This window comes from Equus asinus, chromosome 14 (genome assembly GCF_041296235.1).
Source record: "Equus asinus isolate D_3611 breed Donkey chromosome 14, EquAss-T2T_v2, whole genome shotgun sequence".
NCBI lineage: Eukaryota > Metazoa > Chordata > Mammalia > Perissodactyla > Equidae > Equus > Equus asinus.
Window position 1 is genome coordinate 37,344,890 of NC_091803.1, and position 12,509 is coordinate 37,357,398.

The 12,509-nt window shown below is 44.6% G+C and overlaps 1 protein-coding gene across 12 annotated transcripts in view; it reads left to right on the top strand.

Annotated features, from left to right (window-relative positions):
- Positions 1–4,882: 4,882 nt before the first annotated feature.
- The window catches only part of MARF1 (meiosis regulator and mRNA stability factor 1), a 40,753-nt gene continuing 33,126 nt past the window's right edge, over positions 4,883–12,509 (top strand). For 6 of the 12 annotated variants that reach the window (XM_044746499.2, XM_070484882.1, XM_070484883.1 and 3 more), the window contains exons 1-3: positions 4,889–5,037; positions 9,018–9,219; positions 11,384–12,073. In XM_044746499.2, the coding sequence (XP_044602434.2) occupies positions 9,076–9,219; positions 11,384–12,073 (834 nt within the window). In that variant the 5' untranslated portion in view covers positions 4,889–5,037; positions 9,018–9,075. Of the gene's footprint in view, positions 5,038–5,237; positions 5,544–9,017; positions 9,220–11,383; positions 12,074–12,509 lie in introns of all 12 variants that reach the window. The other 6 variants (XM_044746497.2, XM_070484881.1, XM_070484884.1 and 3 more) reach the window with 2 other exon arrangements.

Consider the following 12,509-nt stretch of genomic DNA (forward strand, 5'->3'; position numbering starts at 1 on the left):
CGGACGGACAAAGATCCAGGTCCGCTTAGCCTAAGGAATGCCCATGTCCTTCCTAGTCCTTTAAGCCCAAAATAAAATCTGCAACACCATTATCTTCTTCAAAGCCAGAAAAACTTACTGTGCGAAACCTTGATCTCGAGGGTGGCTTTGAAATTCTCGCTCTGCCTCTTACTAGCTGTGTGATCTTGGGGAAGTAACTTAGACTCTCTGTGACTTAGTTTCCTCATCTATGAAACGGAATTCACGTGAGATTCTACCTCATAGGGTTATGCAGAGGCCAAAGTATTTGAAAAACATTTAGGACAGTGACTAGCACATAGTTAAGTACTATCCATTTGTTAAATGATCATGAATTTTTTTTTAAAGATTTTATTTTTCCTTTTTCTCCCCAAAGCCCCTCCAGGTACATAGTTGCATATTTTTAGTTGTGGGTCCTTCTAGTTGTGGCATGTGGGACACCGCCCCAGCATGGCTTGATGAGTGGTGCCATGTCCAGGCCCAGGATTCCAACCAGTGAAACCCCTGGCCACCACAGCGGAGCTCGTGAACTCAACCACTCGGCCACAGGGCCGGCCCCTCCTTTTTTTTTCTAAAGATTTTATTTTTTTACAGATTTTAATCATGAACTTTTAATTGGTGATGCACGTCAGGTGCAATGCTAACTTCTTGACATGGGTTTTTTCATTTCTCACAGCAACTCCGATCGTTCACCAACAAATGTTTCTTGCACACTCATGCTTATGGCACAATAAATGGCAGACAAGATGCCTGTCCTCAAAGAGCTAATACTGTTAAGAAGGAAAGATGAGACCAGCAAAAAGAAGAAGTGAAATAATTTCAGACGGTAATAAGAGCGATGAGTAGAGCAAGGTCATTTGATAGGAAGGGGCTGGAGAGGGGTCACTTCAGAGGGTCAGGGAAGGCTGCTCTATGGAGGTGACCATGGAGCTGAGACCCAGAAGATGAGCACCCCAGAAAAGCACTTTTATTTCCTTTATTTTAAAGATGAGAAAACAAAGGCGCAGGACGTTAAACGCTGTCGACGAAAATAATCCATAACCAATCTATAAATGAAAATTTGGGTGAGTTTATTCTGAGCTGTAATCTGAGGACCATGGCCCGGGGCCTTTCTTCCCAAAGGAAGAAAGAGCACCAAAGAAGTGACGTATACAGAGTGGTTATATACCCCCATACAGGACGTTTCACATATGATTGAAATGTCCCTCCCACAATAGTCACAAGATTGCCCTGTCGACACAGCGCTTGCTTGATGGACACAGCAGGTAGTGGGTCTGCTATCTCAGAGGGCATAGCAGGAGACAAGCCTATTGTCTGGAGCTGGGTGGTCACAGGTGAGCGCAGCAATCAGTTCCTAGCCTAAGGAAAGATGCTTAATCCTTAAGGGAATGCCAACGTTGGGAGAGGGAGGGAAGTTGCACCTTTATCTCAAGGGCCTTTGTTCTTGCCATAGAGAATCTCTAAAGCAGATATACAATGCATGCTCAACAGCCACGGTCAAGCCCTTTTGGAAAGACACGGTCAGGCCGAATTAGGTTTACACTAAATGGCTTCCTCATATTCTCCAATATATGCTATTGCTTGCCATTTTTGTCAACGCATTGCCTGAGGTCTCACAAATGGTAAGAAATCAGGCTTTAAAACTGGGTCTGTTTGACTCCTACACCCCTGTTCTTCAGCGCTATGCTAGAGGGAAAGAGAACTCAGCTACTTTGAGGCCTCTGACCACACTCTTAGAAGCCCTCCTACCTCCTTGCCGTGGTTAAGAATGACCTTTCTGGAATTCAACTTTGTTTCGAGCCCTTGCTAGTTCCTGAAAAAGCTCCGAGACACAAAAGTGAACGACCGCCTACTTTCAGCAGGGTTAAGGAAAGTACCAAAATGTCTTTCAGGAAACTTGCTCCTAGTCCCAAATGCTAGTAAATCATTTGCAGCTTCTTGACACGTTTGCTCTGATATTATCTTTCACTCCAGAATTTATTTGACCCTTACCATTCTGGGAGATTTCTGGGCAGGGCGGCATCACCCAAGTTCACAGCTAAACTGAAGCACAAATTGATGAGGTATGAGTCCTGACTAAACGGCATTGACCAAGTCATTTGGACTAGTTGGTTTTCGGTTTCCTTCACTTTCCGCTAAAAAAAAGGGAGAAGACATTGAACTGATTATCATTAAAGTCCTCTTCAGGAAACAGGAGTTTAGGTAGATGGGTTTGTCATTAGGCCCAGGCTTTCACTGGTTCGAATCCTGGGCTTGGACATGGCACCAAATATCAGGTCATCTTGAGGCGACATCCCACGTACCACAACTAGAAGGACCCACAACTAAAATATATACAACTGTGTACTGCGGGGCTTTGGGGAGAAAAAGGAAAAATAAAATCTTAAAAAAAAAGAATTTTTTTTTCCTGAGGAAGATTGGCCCTGAGCTAACATCAGTTGCTAATCTCCCTCTTTTTTTTCTCCCCAAAGCCCCAGTACATAGTTATATATCCTAGATGTAGGTCATTCTAGCTCTTCTATGTGGGATGTCACCACAGCATGGCTTGATGAGTGACGTGTAGGTCTGTGCCCAGGATCCAAAACCTGGGCCACTGATGTGGAGCACGCAAACTTAACCACTTTGCCACTGGACTGGCCCCCAATTTGTTTTCCTTGTAGCTTTCAGATATGAATGAGCAGAGAGCTCCGTTTGTCTACTTTAAGTACTTCCATTTCAATTTATGAATTCAAAACACTAAACCTAACATAGGCAGAAGAGGAGTTGCTGGGGATTAACTCCTTTAGTGGCAACTAGGCCACTTAAATAACACAAAAAATCCTCATCCTGGTTTCATGAATGTGCAGACCCTAATTTGGGCAAGGAAAAAAACTGAAAGTTACTCTCTGATAAAAAAAACTTGCCCAGCAAGGAAACAGGAATAAGATTAACAGAGGTTATACTTAAGAAACTGTATTTCAAGAAAAACGTTAAAGCACTCTTTCACAAACATCAAATTGTATTTTGATTCATAATACAATTTGGTCTGCTTCCAAGGGCTCGTGTACTCTGCTTCGGCTAGTTTTCTACAGAAAACAACAAAATTGCATTTCTTTAAAAATTATTTGTAATTCAGACTTGTCATTAGCTTTCCATTTAGTATGACTGATTCTTTTTTATTACTGTATTTAACCTGTGCAGACCAAGCGCAGCTCTGGACTTGAAAGAATGCCAAGTGAAGTCAAATAAAATGTGTCTGCTCTTTATTATGTTTTGTGGCTAAAAACATTTTTTAAAAAGTAATAAAGTCCACAATTACTTTGTTTCCTTTTTTATATTTTTAGCTAATAAGATCTTTGTTCAGAGATACTCAACAAGAACAAAAAGGAGAAAGAAAAACACCTCTAAAGAGAAGTATATTTGTTTGGTACCTTGAAAAAAACCTAAAAGCTAGAAACGGGGTTGTTTTTCATCTGTTCTAATTCCCACTTGGAAAATTCTACCCACACAGAGACGCAGTGAAGATTTACTCACCAGTAATAAATACCTAAGCAGGCAGATGATGTGTATACTTGTCATCGGCCTTCTGGAAAATGAAATACAAGCACAAAGCATTCTTCAGCTTCGTGTTGGATCTTGCCTTCCACAATACGTGTCTTTAAGGATGTCTACAGCGATGTATTAGCTTCTGCTGAAATTTCCCCCACTTAACGCGAACTGCCTACTGAAATTGTCTAACGTTACAGACTTCAGGGGAAAAAAAAATTCTCTTCTGGCAATTTCTACTCACTGATTCTTCTGCAAAGTTAATCTATTTCTTGGCCAACCTCAGAAATAAACTTTCACGTAGTAGTCAGCCAGCGCATCCTAAACGAGGTCTCAATTGAGCTATGTGCTTTGTTTTTCCCCTTAATTTGCAACAGGAAATAGTGAGCAGCTGGCCGTTTCAGAAACGACCCTCGTGATTACTGAGTTTGTTTTTTTAAAAATTTCTTTCCAGTAAAAGTAAAGATTGTGAGGCGCAAAAAACAAACAAAAAAACCCCCAAACGTGGCATATCTATCCACGTAAAACACAAGCTGTTGTTGGCCTCACAAGGCTTTTGCAACTCCCAAGTTCTCCTTTTTGCTTGCCCGGCCTGTCACTGGCAAAGTTGCATGCATTTATAACGAGCTCTGGACCAGGGCTTTTAAAAAGGACGCTTTCCTACTACAGTCACGAGGACCTCTTAATGGTTGGTGACAATCGCCAGCCCAGTCTTGGCACACACTTTATTTTTGCCAGCCGGGTGGCAACTTTGCAAGGAGCCCTGCGGCCCGCAAGGACCTCGTGGGAAGCCCCGTCGGCTATCCTTCTCTCCACTGGCCACTAGGCTGCACTAGGTGAAGGATGCTGCGGAACACATGCGTCATTTCATATTTTTTAAGAAATAAAGTAGAATCATCACGTGACAAGAAAGCACGAGAGAGGGAGGACAAAAGCCAAAACGATCGGGTTTTTTATCGAAATCCCGTTTAAATCGCCTTCCTTCAAAAGCCCGAAAGGGCTGAATTGTATCAAATCCCGGTTGGCAGGTTTTTTCCCCCCGGTTCCACCTCCCAAGCTCCCTAATTCTCCGCTTTCAGGTTCCTTTCCACGCCACCACGAAACGCCAGGGGGAAGGCCCCCCTTAAACTTGGGGTTTGCGCCCCAAAAGCCGGAGTCGCGCCCCGGGAAGGTCCCTATTTAGGGGTTTATCGGGAGGGGACTGAGCCTGACGAGGCTGCAGGGCCGCGAGGCCCCGCCCCCCCCGGGGTTCCCAGCACGCCCCGCGCGGGGAGGACGCGGCGGCGGGGGAGGGGCGGAGGAAGGGGCGGAGCGACGGGGAGAGAAGGGCGGCGGTTTTGCGACAGGGGCGGTGCGGTGCGGAAGCGGAAGTGGAGGGTGCGCTTGGCGGCGGCGGCGGGAGCTGCGGAGTCGGGAATCAAAACAAAGGGCCTAGGGGGGCGGGGGGAAGGCGGCGGGGCCGGAATGTGAGCGGCGGAGGAGCTGGCGGTAGAGGTGAGTTTGCTGGCGGCCCTGGGGGCTAGTCCCCGACGGCCCCAGTGCTGTGGGACCACCAGGCTGGAGGGGGGACAGTGTCCCCCCTTCCTCTGCCCATTGCTGGCGGGGGTGGGGAGGTTGGCTAGTCCCAGGGGAGGGATTGGGACCCCCCTCCCCAGTTAGGCCCCCACGCAAGATTCGGGTTGTCTCCCTTTTAGGTCCATTCAAGACTGTCATTGCTGTGCCGCCGCTGCTGCCCTTTGGGGGAATTTGGCTCCCCGCCCGCACCTGTCCTGCTTCCTATGTGGGGCCCTCCAGGTGTGACGAGCACCTTTCCAAAGGAGTATGCACAGTTGGAAGGTGGAGAGAGGAAGAAAGGGGCGAGTGTTTCTGCAACCCTCTGGAGCGTTTTGCATCCTCCTCCGTCTTTCAGCACTCTTTAGGGTGTAGCCCCTGGTTTGACAGATAGTGTTGAGTTGCCTAAGGGCTTGAGCCGCTCCCACTACTAATTGCACCGCGACAAGGTGATACACCTTTTAGAGTTTCCCCCAGCCCCTTTCTTATATTACACAGAGCTTTCTAGTTACATTTGTAGTGTCTTTTGGACTTCCTAACATCTGAGCGGTAAATACTCTGTTTTGCGTACAGGGAGGTTGAAACCTGAGTGATCTTCCTAGACATTACATTTATTGAGCTCCTCATTCGTTCAGCAGTTATTGATATGTGCCAGGCCCTGTCCTAAGTGCAGGAGATAGAATATTGAATAAGAAAACATGATCCCTGCTGTCACGTCGGGGAGACAGATGATAAAAAAGCAAGCAAGATAATTTTAGGTAGAAGAGCTATGAAAAAAAAAACAGTAGTGGGATGTGGTGGTGGTCGAGGGCTAGATTGGTTGTTAAGAGAAGACCACTGCTAAGTTTTCTGCTTTGTTGCCTTTAATCCAAACCACAGCCCTATGGGGGTGCTACTGTTATTATCAGGCCCATTTTATGGATGGGGTCTGGGGTTCAGAGAGGTTGTGAGTTGCCCAAAGCCGCACAGATAGAAAGCAGCAGAGTTGAGATTAATACGCAGACAGTCTGAGGTCAGAGTCTGTTCCCAACCACAATCTGAATTGCTCAAAGACTCTGAGAGATAATGGCAGAAGACTCCCACTCAAATGAAACAGAACTTTCTTTGGCTATCTAAGTTACTTAGTGGCATTCCAAGAAATACTGGGGAAATTTTCTGGGTGCAGGCTACTAACAAGCTAATGCTTTTTACTTTCTGTTGCTTGTGTTGAACAATACTGAAGGCACCTTGGTGTGGTGGACTAGCCTAGTTCTGCCTCGTTTCTAATTGTGTGATGTTGGGTGGGTTACAAAACTTCACTAAACTTCTGTCTCCTCCTCTGCAAAATGTGACTGTTTATCCCTTGTCTATCTCACAGATTTACTGTAGGGAAAAAAATTACATAAATGGATCTCATTGTCTGGTTGTTTTCATCATTGTATCCTTTGTGCCAAGCACAGGCATGCTATATAGTAGATACTAAGTAAATATTTGCTGAATGAGATGTAGGGGAGCAGAATTTACTATCTCTAAAGTGTCTCTTTGGCTTGATTATTTTTGAGAACAAAAGACTCAGGAAGAAACTTTGACCTTCCCCAACTGCCTGAAAGAATTTAAGGTAGAAGGCCTATTTCAGGAAGTAGCTATCAGCATAGAGAACTATAGTGTAAGCTGAACTAGGTGTGGTAGACGGGGAGGAACCAAGCAAGGCCCACTTGATCAAAGTCCTCTCCATGTCTCATTGTCTCTGCAAGGCACAGCCAACTTTTATTTACCAAACATTGCTTTTCTGTCTCCATGTGAATTATCTTCCTCCCCTTTGAAGTCCCAAACCAGGAACCCCAACATTCTCCTTTGTCTTTAGCTGAAGGTGGTGTTTAAGGATGTAGCTTCAGCCATTTTGGTGAGTTACCCAGTTTTCCTGGGTTTCTTCCAGGTATACCTGTTATTAAACTTGTTTGATTTTCTCCTGCTACTCTGTCTCAGGTCAGTTTAATTCGTAGGCCAGGCAGAAGAACCTAGAGTAGAGGAATATTTCTTCCTCCCTTACAGAAGAAATAAATAATGTTAAAAAAGTGTTTTGTAAACTATATTATACTCTACATATGCTCACTTTTGGAATTGGCCTTGGAGAGATCTGAGCGAGCACGTTGAAGTTCGGTATAGTGTGGACATCACAGGTTCTTACGATCTAGAGAGGAGGTTGTTGGGGGATGTAAGACCTGTATTTAATAGGAAAAACAAGTATCATAATTTACTATCATTGTGGCAGTTAACTCCAGTTCTGTCTCCACATTAACTCCTGACTCTGTATAGTAGATAAACAGCTGCTTGGTTCATTCCCTCATTCAGCAAATATTTACTTAGTATATACTATATAGCAGGCCCTGTGCTTGGCACAAGTGATACAATGGTGAAAAGAAACAGAGGGTGGGAACCTTTATCTAATTTTTTTCCCCCTCAGTAATTCTGTGAGGTGGACAGGGTAGGAATTAGGCACACTTTACAGCGGAAGAAACCGAAACTTAATGAAGTCTTGTAGCTTTGATGGAAGGGCCAAGTAGTAAATATTTGGGGGCTTTGTGGGCCATACAGTCTCTTGAAAATACTCAGCTCTGCAGTTTTACTGCCAAGATAGCCATAGACAATACTTACATGTTTGAGTGTGGCTGTGTCTCAATAAAACTATTTCTAGACACTGAAATTTGAATAATTTTGTACACAAAATATTCTTCTTTTGATTTTTTCCCAAGAATTTAAAAACGTAGAATACATTCGTAGTTGAAGGCCATTTAAACACAAGCAGTGGGCTGGTTTTGGCTGGTAGGCATGGTTCGTCTGTCTGTGCTGTATGTGATCAGTTCTCCAGGACCTGAGATAGAGTGCTTGTATAGGTCTCTCTCCCCTCACCCTAATATGTGGATGTTAAAATCCCTTGAAAAGAGCGTCTTACAAGAGACATAGCTAAAAGAAATTCTTTTCTGCAAGATAAATTAATAACCTTAAAATGGCTCCTGTAGGTAATAGGTGGTTGTTGGGGGCTGATGGCGAGGACTGGAAATGAGGTTCAGTTGTCCTTCCCATTGGCAGTCTGCCTCCAGGCCAAATGGCTATTATTGATTTGATCTGCTTTTATTGTACCGTTTAAGACTTGTAAGAGTGTTGTAGCACTGGAGTGGACACAGCTCATCTGTGGCTTGAGAGTTCTCTGAGATTTGTGGTGGGATATCAGATTGCCCTTGCGTAATAAGTAAACTAAGAAATTGGTTCAATTTGTTCTGCAGCAGAATCAAATTCAAAGTTCACAGAGGTTACTTAATTTGGGCCTTCCATACTCATATCAAAAACACAGTGGGATAGGTTGCTTTTAAATCAGTTTCAAAATCTTACGTAATTCGCAATGAGGACGTGGTTGTTCTTTTACTAAAATGACATGCTCTCTTCTGTTAACTTTTTGACTCTCACAAGTACAGTCTTTAGAGAGAGAAGTTGAGCAGAATTAAGAAAAGCTATAGAAAACATCTACCCAGGGCCAGAGGAAGTTGGCTGCAGCCAAGTGAAGCAGACAGGTTCCGCTCAGGGATGCGCAGGTGTCCGGGGTCGGGCTCCTTCTCGCAAGCATGGCTGTTTATAGAAAAGAAATAGGGCTCAGCCAGAGTTCATTTGAAACCAAAGAGCTGTGGAACATGAGAGATGGAAGATTATAGATTTTTTCTAAAAAAAAATCAGGTTGATACAGTTGGAGTTCAAGCGTAAACAGCCAACCAAGTTTATGAAGTTTTAGTGACCTGTAATATGCTTTGATAGCTGTTCTACTTTTGTTCCTTAAGATCTGACTTGTTGGGAGCCGTTGCACCATAAATAGAGTTGCAGTCTCACATTTTAATAAATTGTAAGATTTATATGTCCGCAAATAAATGACATTGACGTCTCCTTCTTAACAGGGTGGAAGAATGAAAGAAAAGAAAGATGAAAGAATGTTGAACCACTTTGTATGGCTGTATGATGGAAGGAACCGGAAGTGAGAACTCCTGCAGTAGAACTCTGGGATGGCTTCAGCGAGATAACGATGCTAAACCATGGCTTTGGAAATTCTCTAATTGCTTTTCTCGTCCTGAGCAGACGTTGCCACTTAGTCCCCAAACGGTAACTATGTGCAAGGCTAAGGACATAGCGAATTCCTTACGCAAATAGAGGAGAGGTCCGTTTGGCCTGGGCTGGGCTCTCTCTCTGGAGGCTGCGCTGGGTTCTCCGTTGTACCCTCCTTCTAGTACTGCTTGGAACACAGTATTATAATTCCTGACTCAATGAAAGCATAGTTTAACTTCTTTACATCCACTCTTAAGGAACAGTAGATGGTTGAAGAAATATTTAATGTTAACATTTTGGGAAGATTTGTTTCTCATTAAAGTCACATGTTCCAAAGATTAAATCCATCTTGTAGAATCGGAGGAGAGTACAAAACAGGTTTTATTTTACCGTGGCCTTCTGAGTTTTGAGTCTTACAATCAAGGAAAGATTGATAGGACCTTATTGACAGTCTTTTCCTGTTCAAGATTTCTCTTGAGTATTTAAATATGCCTGTAACGTCTTCCTTTTTCTTTTCATAGTGATCTTAACTACTTCTGATTTCATTTCATGCATCGTTACCACTTGTCTATTTCAATTTTTTTTTTTTTTTTTTACTATTGCACTTAGGATTTAAATGAGACTTTACTGTGAATTTCTATAAGGGTATTAATAATAACTTAAAAAAGAAATCAAATTCCCCATCTTCTCCTGGTTTCCATTATGTAGTTATCTTTGTTGCGTGGCATCAGTAATTGGGGTCGTTCCAGAAGTGTTTGACTTTAGGGACAGTTGACAGCAGGGTTGGCCGCTCAAGCAGGGCTTCCTGGGATGGCAGGTCAGGCCCTCGTGGAGTCACACGGTACAGAATCGCACTCTCAACTTTACAGATCCAGAAACGCGATTTTGTCAGTGGCACCCAGAATTGAGTACATTCAGGGGGACCAAGTTATAGTCCCCCTGCCCATAAGAGCCAGATCTAGATAAATCAGAATGCCAGTGAATTAATTTCCAGCCTGAACTCTAATTACCAAGAGGGCAGAACACACTGCTTGTCGGCTCATCAGTCCATTGCCGTTACCTCCTTTTTAGGAAAAGTCTAACTGCAAACCCAGATTTCTCCCAAATGAGCGTACCCTCCCACCTGAGTGTAGAATCATGGCAAAAGGAGTACAATCCCAGCAGTCAGACGGCCCCTCCTGTGCTCTGAGGGGTGAGCGTGTGACGGTCACTGTATCAGGGCATCCTCTTCAGCCTCAGTTTCTGCAGTCAGCCAAGAAAGGCTGTTGATGAGTTGACCCCTCTCAGTGGCCAGGCACGCTGCTGAGTCCTTTATGTGCAGTATCCCACTTTGTCCTTCTGACAGCTATCGGAGCACATTCTGTTCTTTCCAACTGAAGGATGAGGAAACTGAAGCCCACGGAGGTTAATCACTTACTCAGGGTCGTAAGACTATTGAGTATCACATTCAAACCCAGGTCTCTGACACCAGTGCCATACCATAAGCCTTAGAAAGGTACTAGCCTCATGTGTCTGTGTTGGAGGCATATGACAAACCATTTCTCTTGTGTCTTTTTAGATAGTTATCTTATTACTCTAGTTCTTTTCACTGGCTGCAAAATAATTGTTGGCATTATGGCTTTAGGACATGATATCCTAGGGTTTGCTAAATGTCATCAGGAACATGTTTTAAGACCTTTCCACAGACAGGCCACTTGGGCGGGTGGCTCATCTCATCCTTAGGGTTTGACATCTTCTTCTCTGGAGGACTTTCCTAAAACCCCTTTATGGTCTGACTGCAAGAACTATTAAATATTTTCCTCACAGCACTTCGCCTGTAAGCCCTCTTTATGGAATGCTGTTTGTGACTCTGTTGTTTCCGTGCCATCTGTTTTGTCTTCAGAAGACCCCGTGAGGCAAGGGGAAGTTAGAAAGGGAGATCACTGAGACGTGGCTGGGTACCCGGCTCACTGAAGATGTAAACAAACCTCCCCCCGCCCAGTCTCTTAAGACTCAGGAAGGACACAGTCTTAGTTTCAGCGGTCTGTTCGATGTTCATCTCCCGCAGGCCTCTCTGAAGAGAGCCCCTCGTTTTAGCTGCCGTTCCGTTTGCTGGGTTAAGATTGAGCGATGTAGGCAAGATTGAACACCATTTATTTCCATTTCTGCATGCAGTAGGATGTACGTAACCCAAAGTCGCTGGCCTCATACGATTACCTTGTGTTGTGATTTTCTCCCTCAGAAAGATTACATGGAGAACAAGAAAGTCGCTGTGGAATTAAAGGATGCACCATCTCCCCTTCATGCTGGCTCTAAGCTTTTCCCAGCAGTCCCTCTTCCAGATATTCATTCTCTTCAGCAACCTAAAATACAGCTTTCAGCCGTCCCCAAAGTAAGCTGCTGTGCTCATTGCTCTAGTGAGCCCTCCACTTCGCCGATGCGTTTTGGTGGTGGCGGTGGCGGCGGTAGCGGAGGTGCTGGTAGCTTGATTCACACGGGCGCACTGTTAGACTCGCAGAGCAGCAGGACCATCACGTGTCAGGTAGGGTCCGGGCTTGCTTTCCAGTCTGCATCTTCACTCCAGAATGCCTCAGCTAGGAATAACTTGGCCGGCATTGCCAGTGACTTTCCCAGCATGCGTCTAGAAGGTAACCTCTCATCCTGCAAACACCTGCCCTGTTGTGGAAAGCTCCATTTCCAGTCCTGTCACGGTAACGTGCACCAGCTGCATCAGCTCCCGGCTCTGCAGGGCTGCCCCTCCGCTGGCTATTTCCCCTGTTCTGATTTCACAAGTGGGGCTCCCGGGCATTTGGAAGAGCACATTTCACAGTCGGAGCTAACGCCTCACCTGTGCACCAACTCTTTGCACCTAAATGTGGTACCTCCGGTTTGTTTAAAGGGCTCACTTTACTGCGAAGACTGCCTAAACAAGGTTCGTATCTTTTTCTTTGTTATGTTGGGTGCAGCTGAGGTTTGAGGAATGACTTTTTTAAAGCGGATCTATCTTGGAAAAGCTTTGTTGTGCTTGGGGTTGGAGATTCTTCCGTGATGTAGCTTTCTCCCCATCACCATAACTCCTGTTGGTCCTGAAAGAAGCGATGGGAGAGACCATTAAAAAAAAAGTACAGAGTAATTATTGATGTAGTTGATGCCCTTAGAGTCACCTGTCGTCATAAATCTATTTCCTGCATGTGAACGTAGTTCAGCCAACCTTCGGGCTCTGTTTGGTCTTTAAAGGCTGGAGCACAGTTGTGATTTCTTACAGCTAACACCTTATACACGGACCCATTCATGTAATGTAGGCAACTGCATGTTGTCCTTTTGTGATAATTTGGGGAACTTGAAACTTGGCCTCAGTCACACCAGTG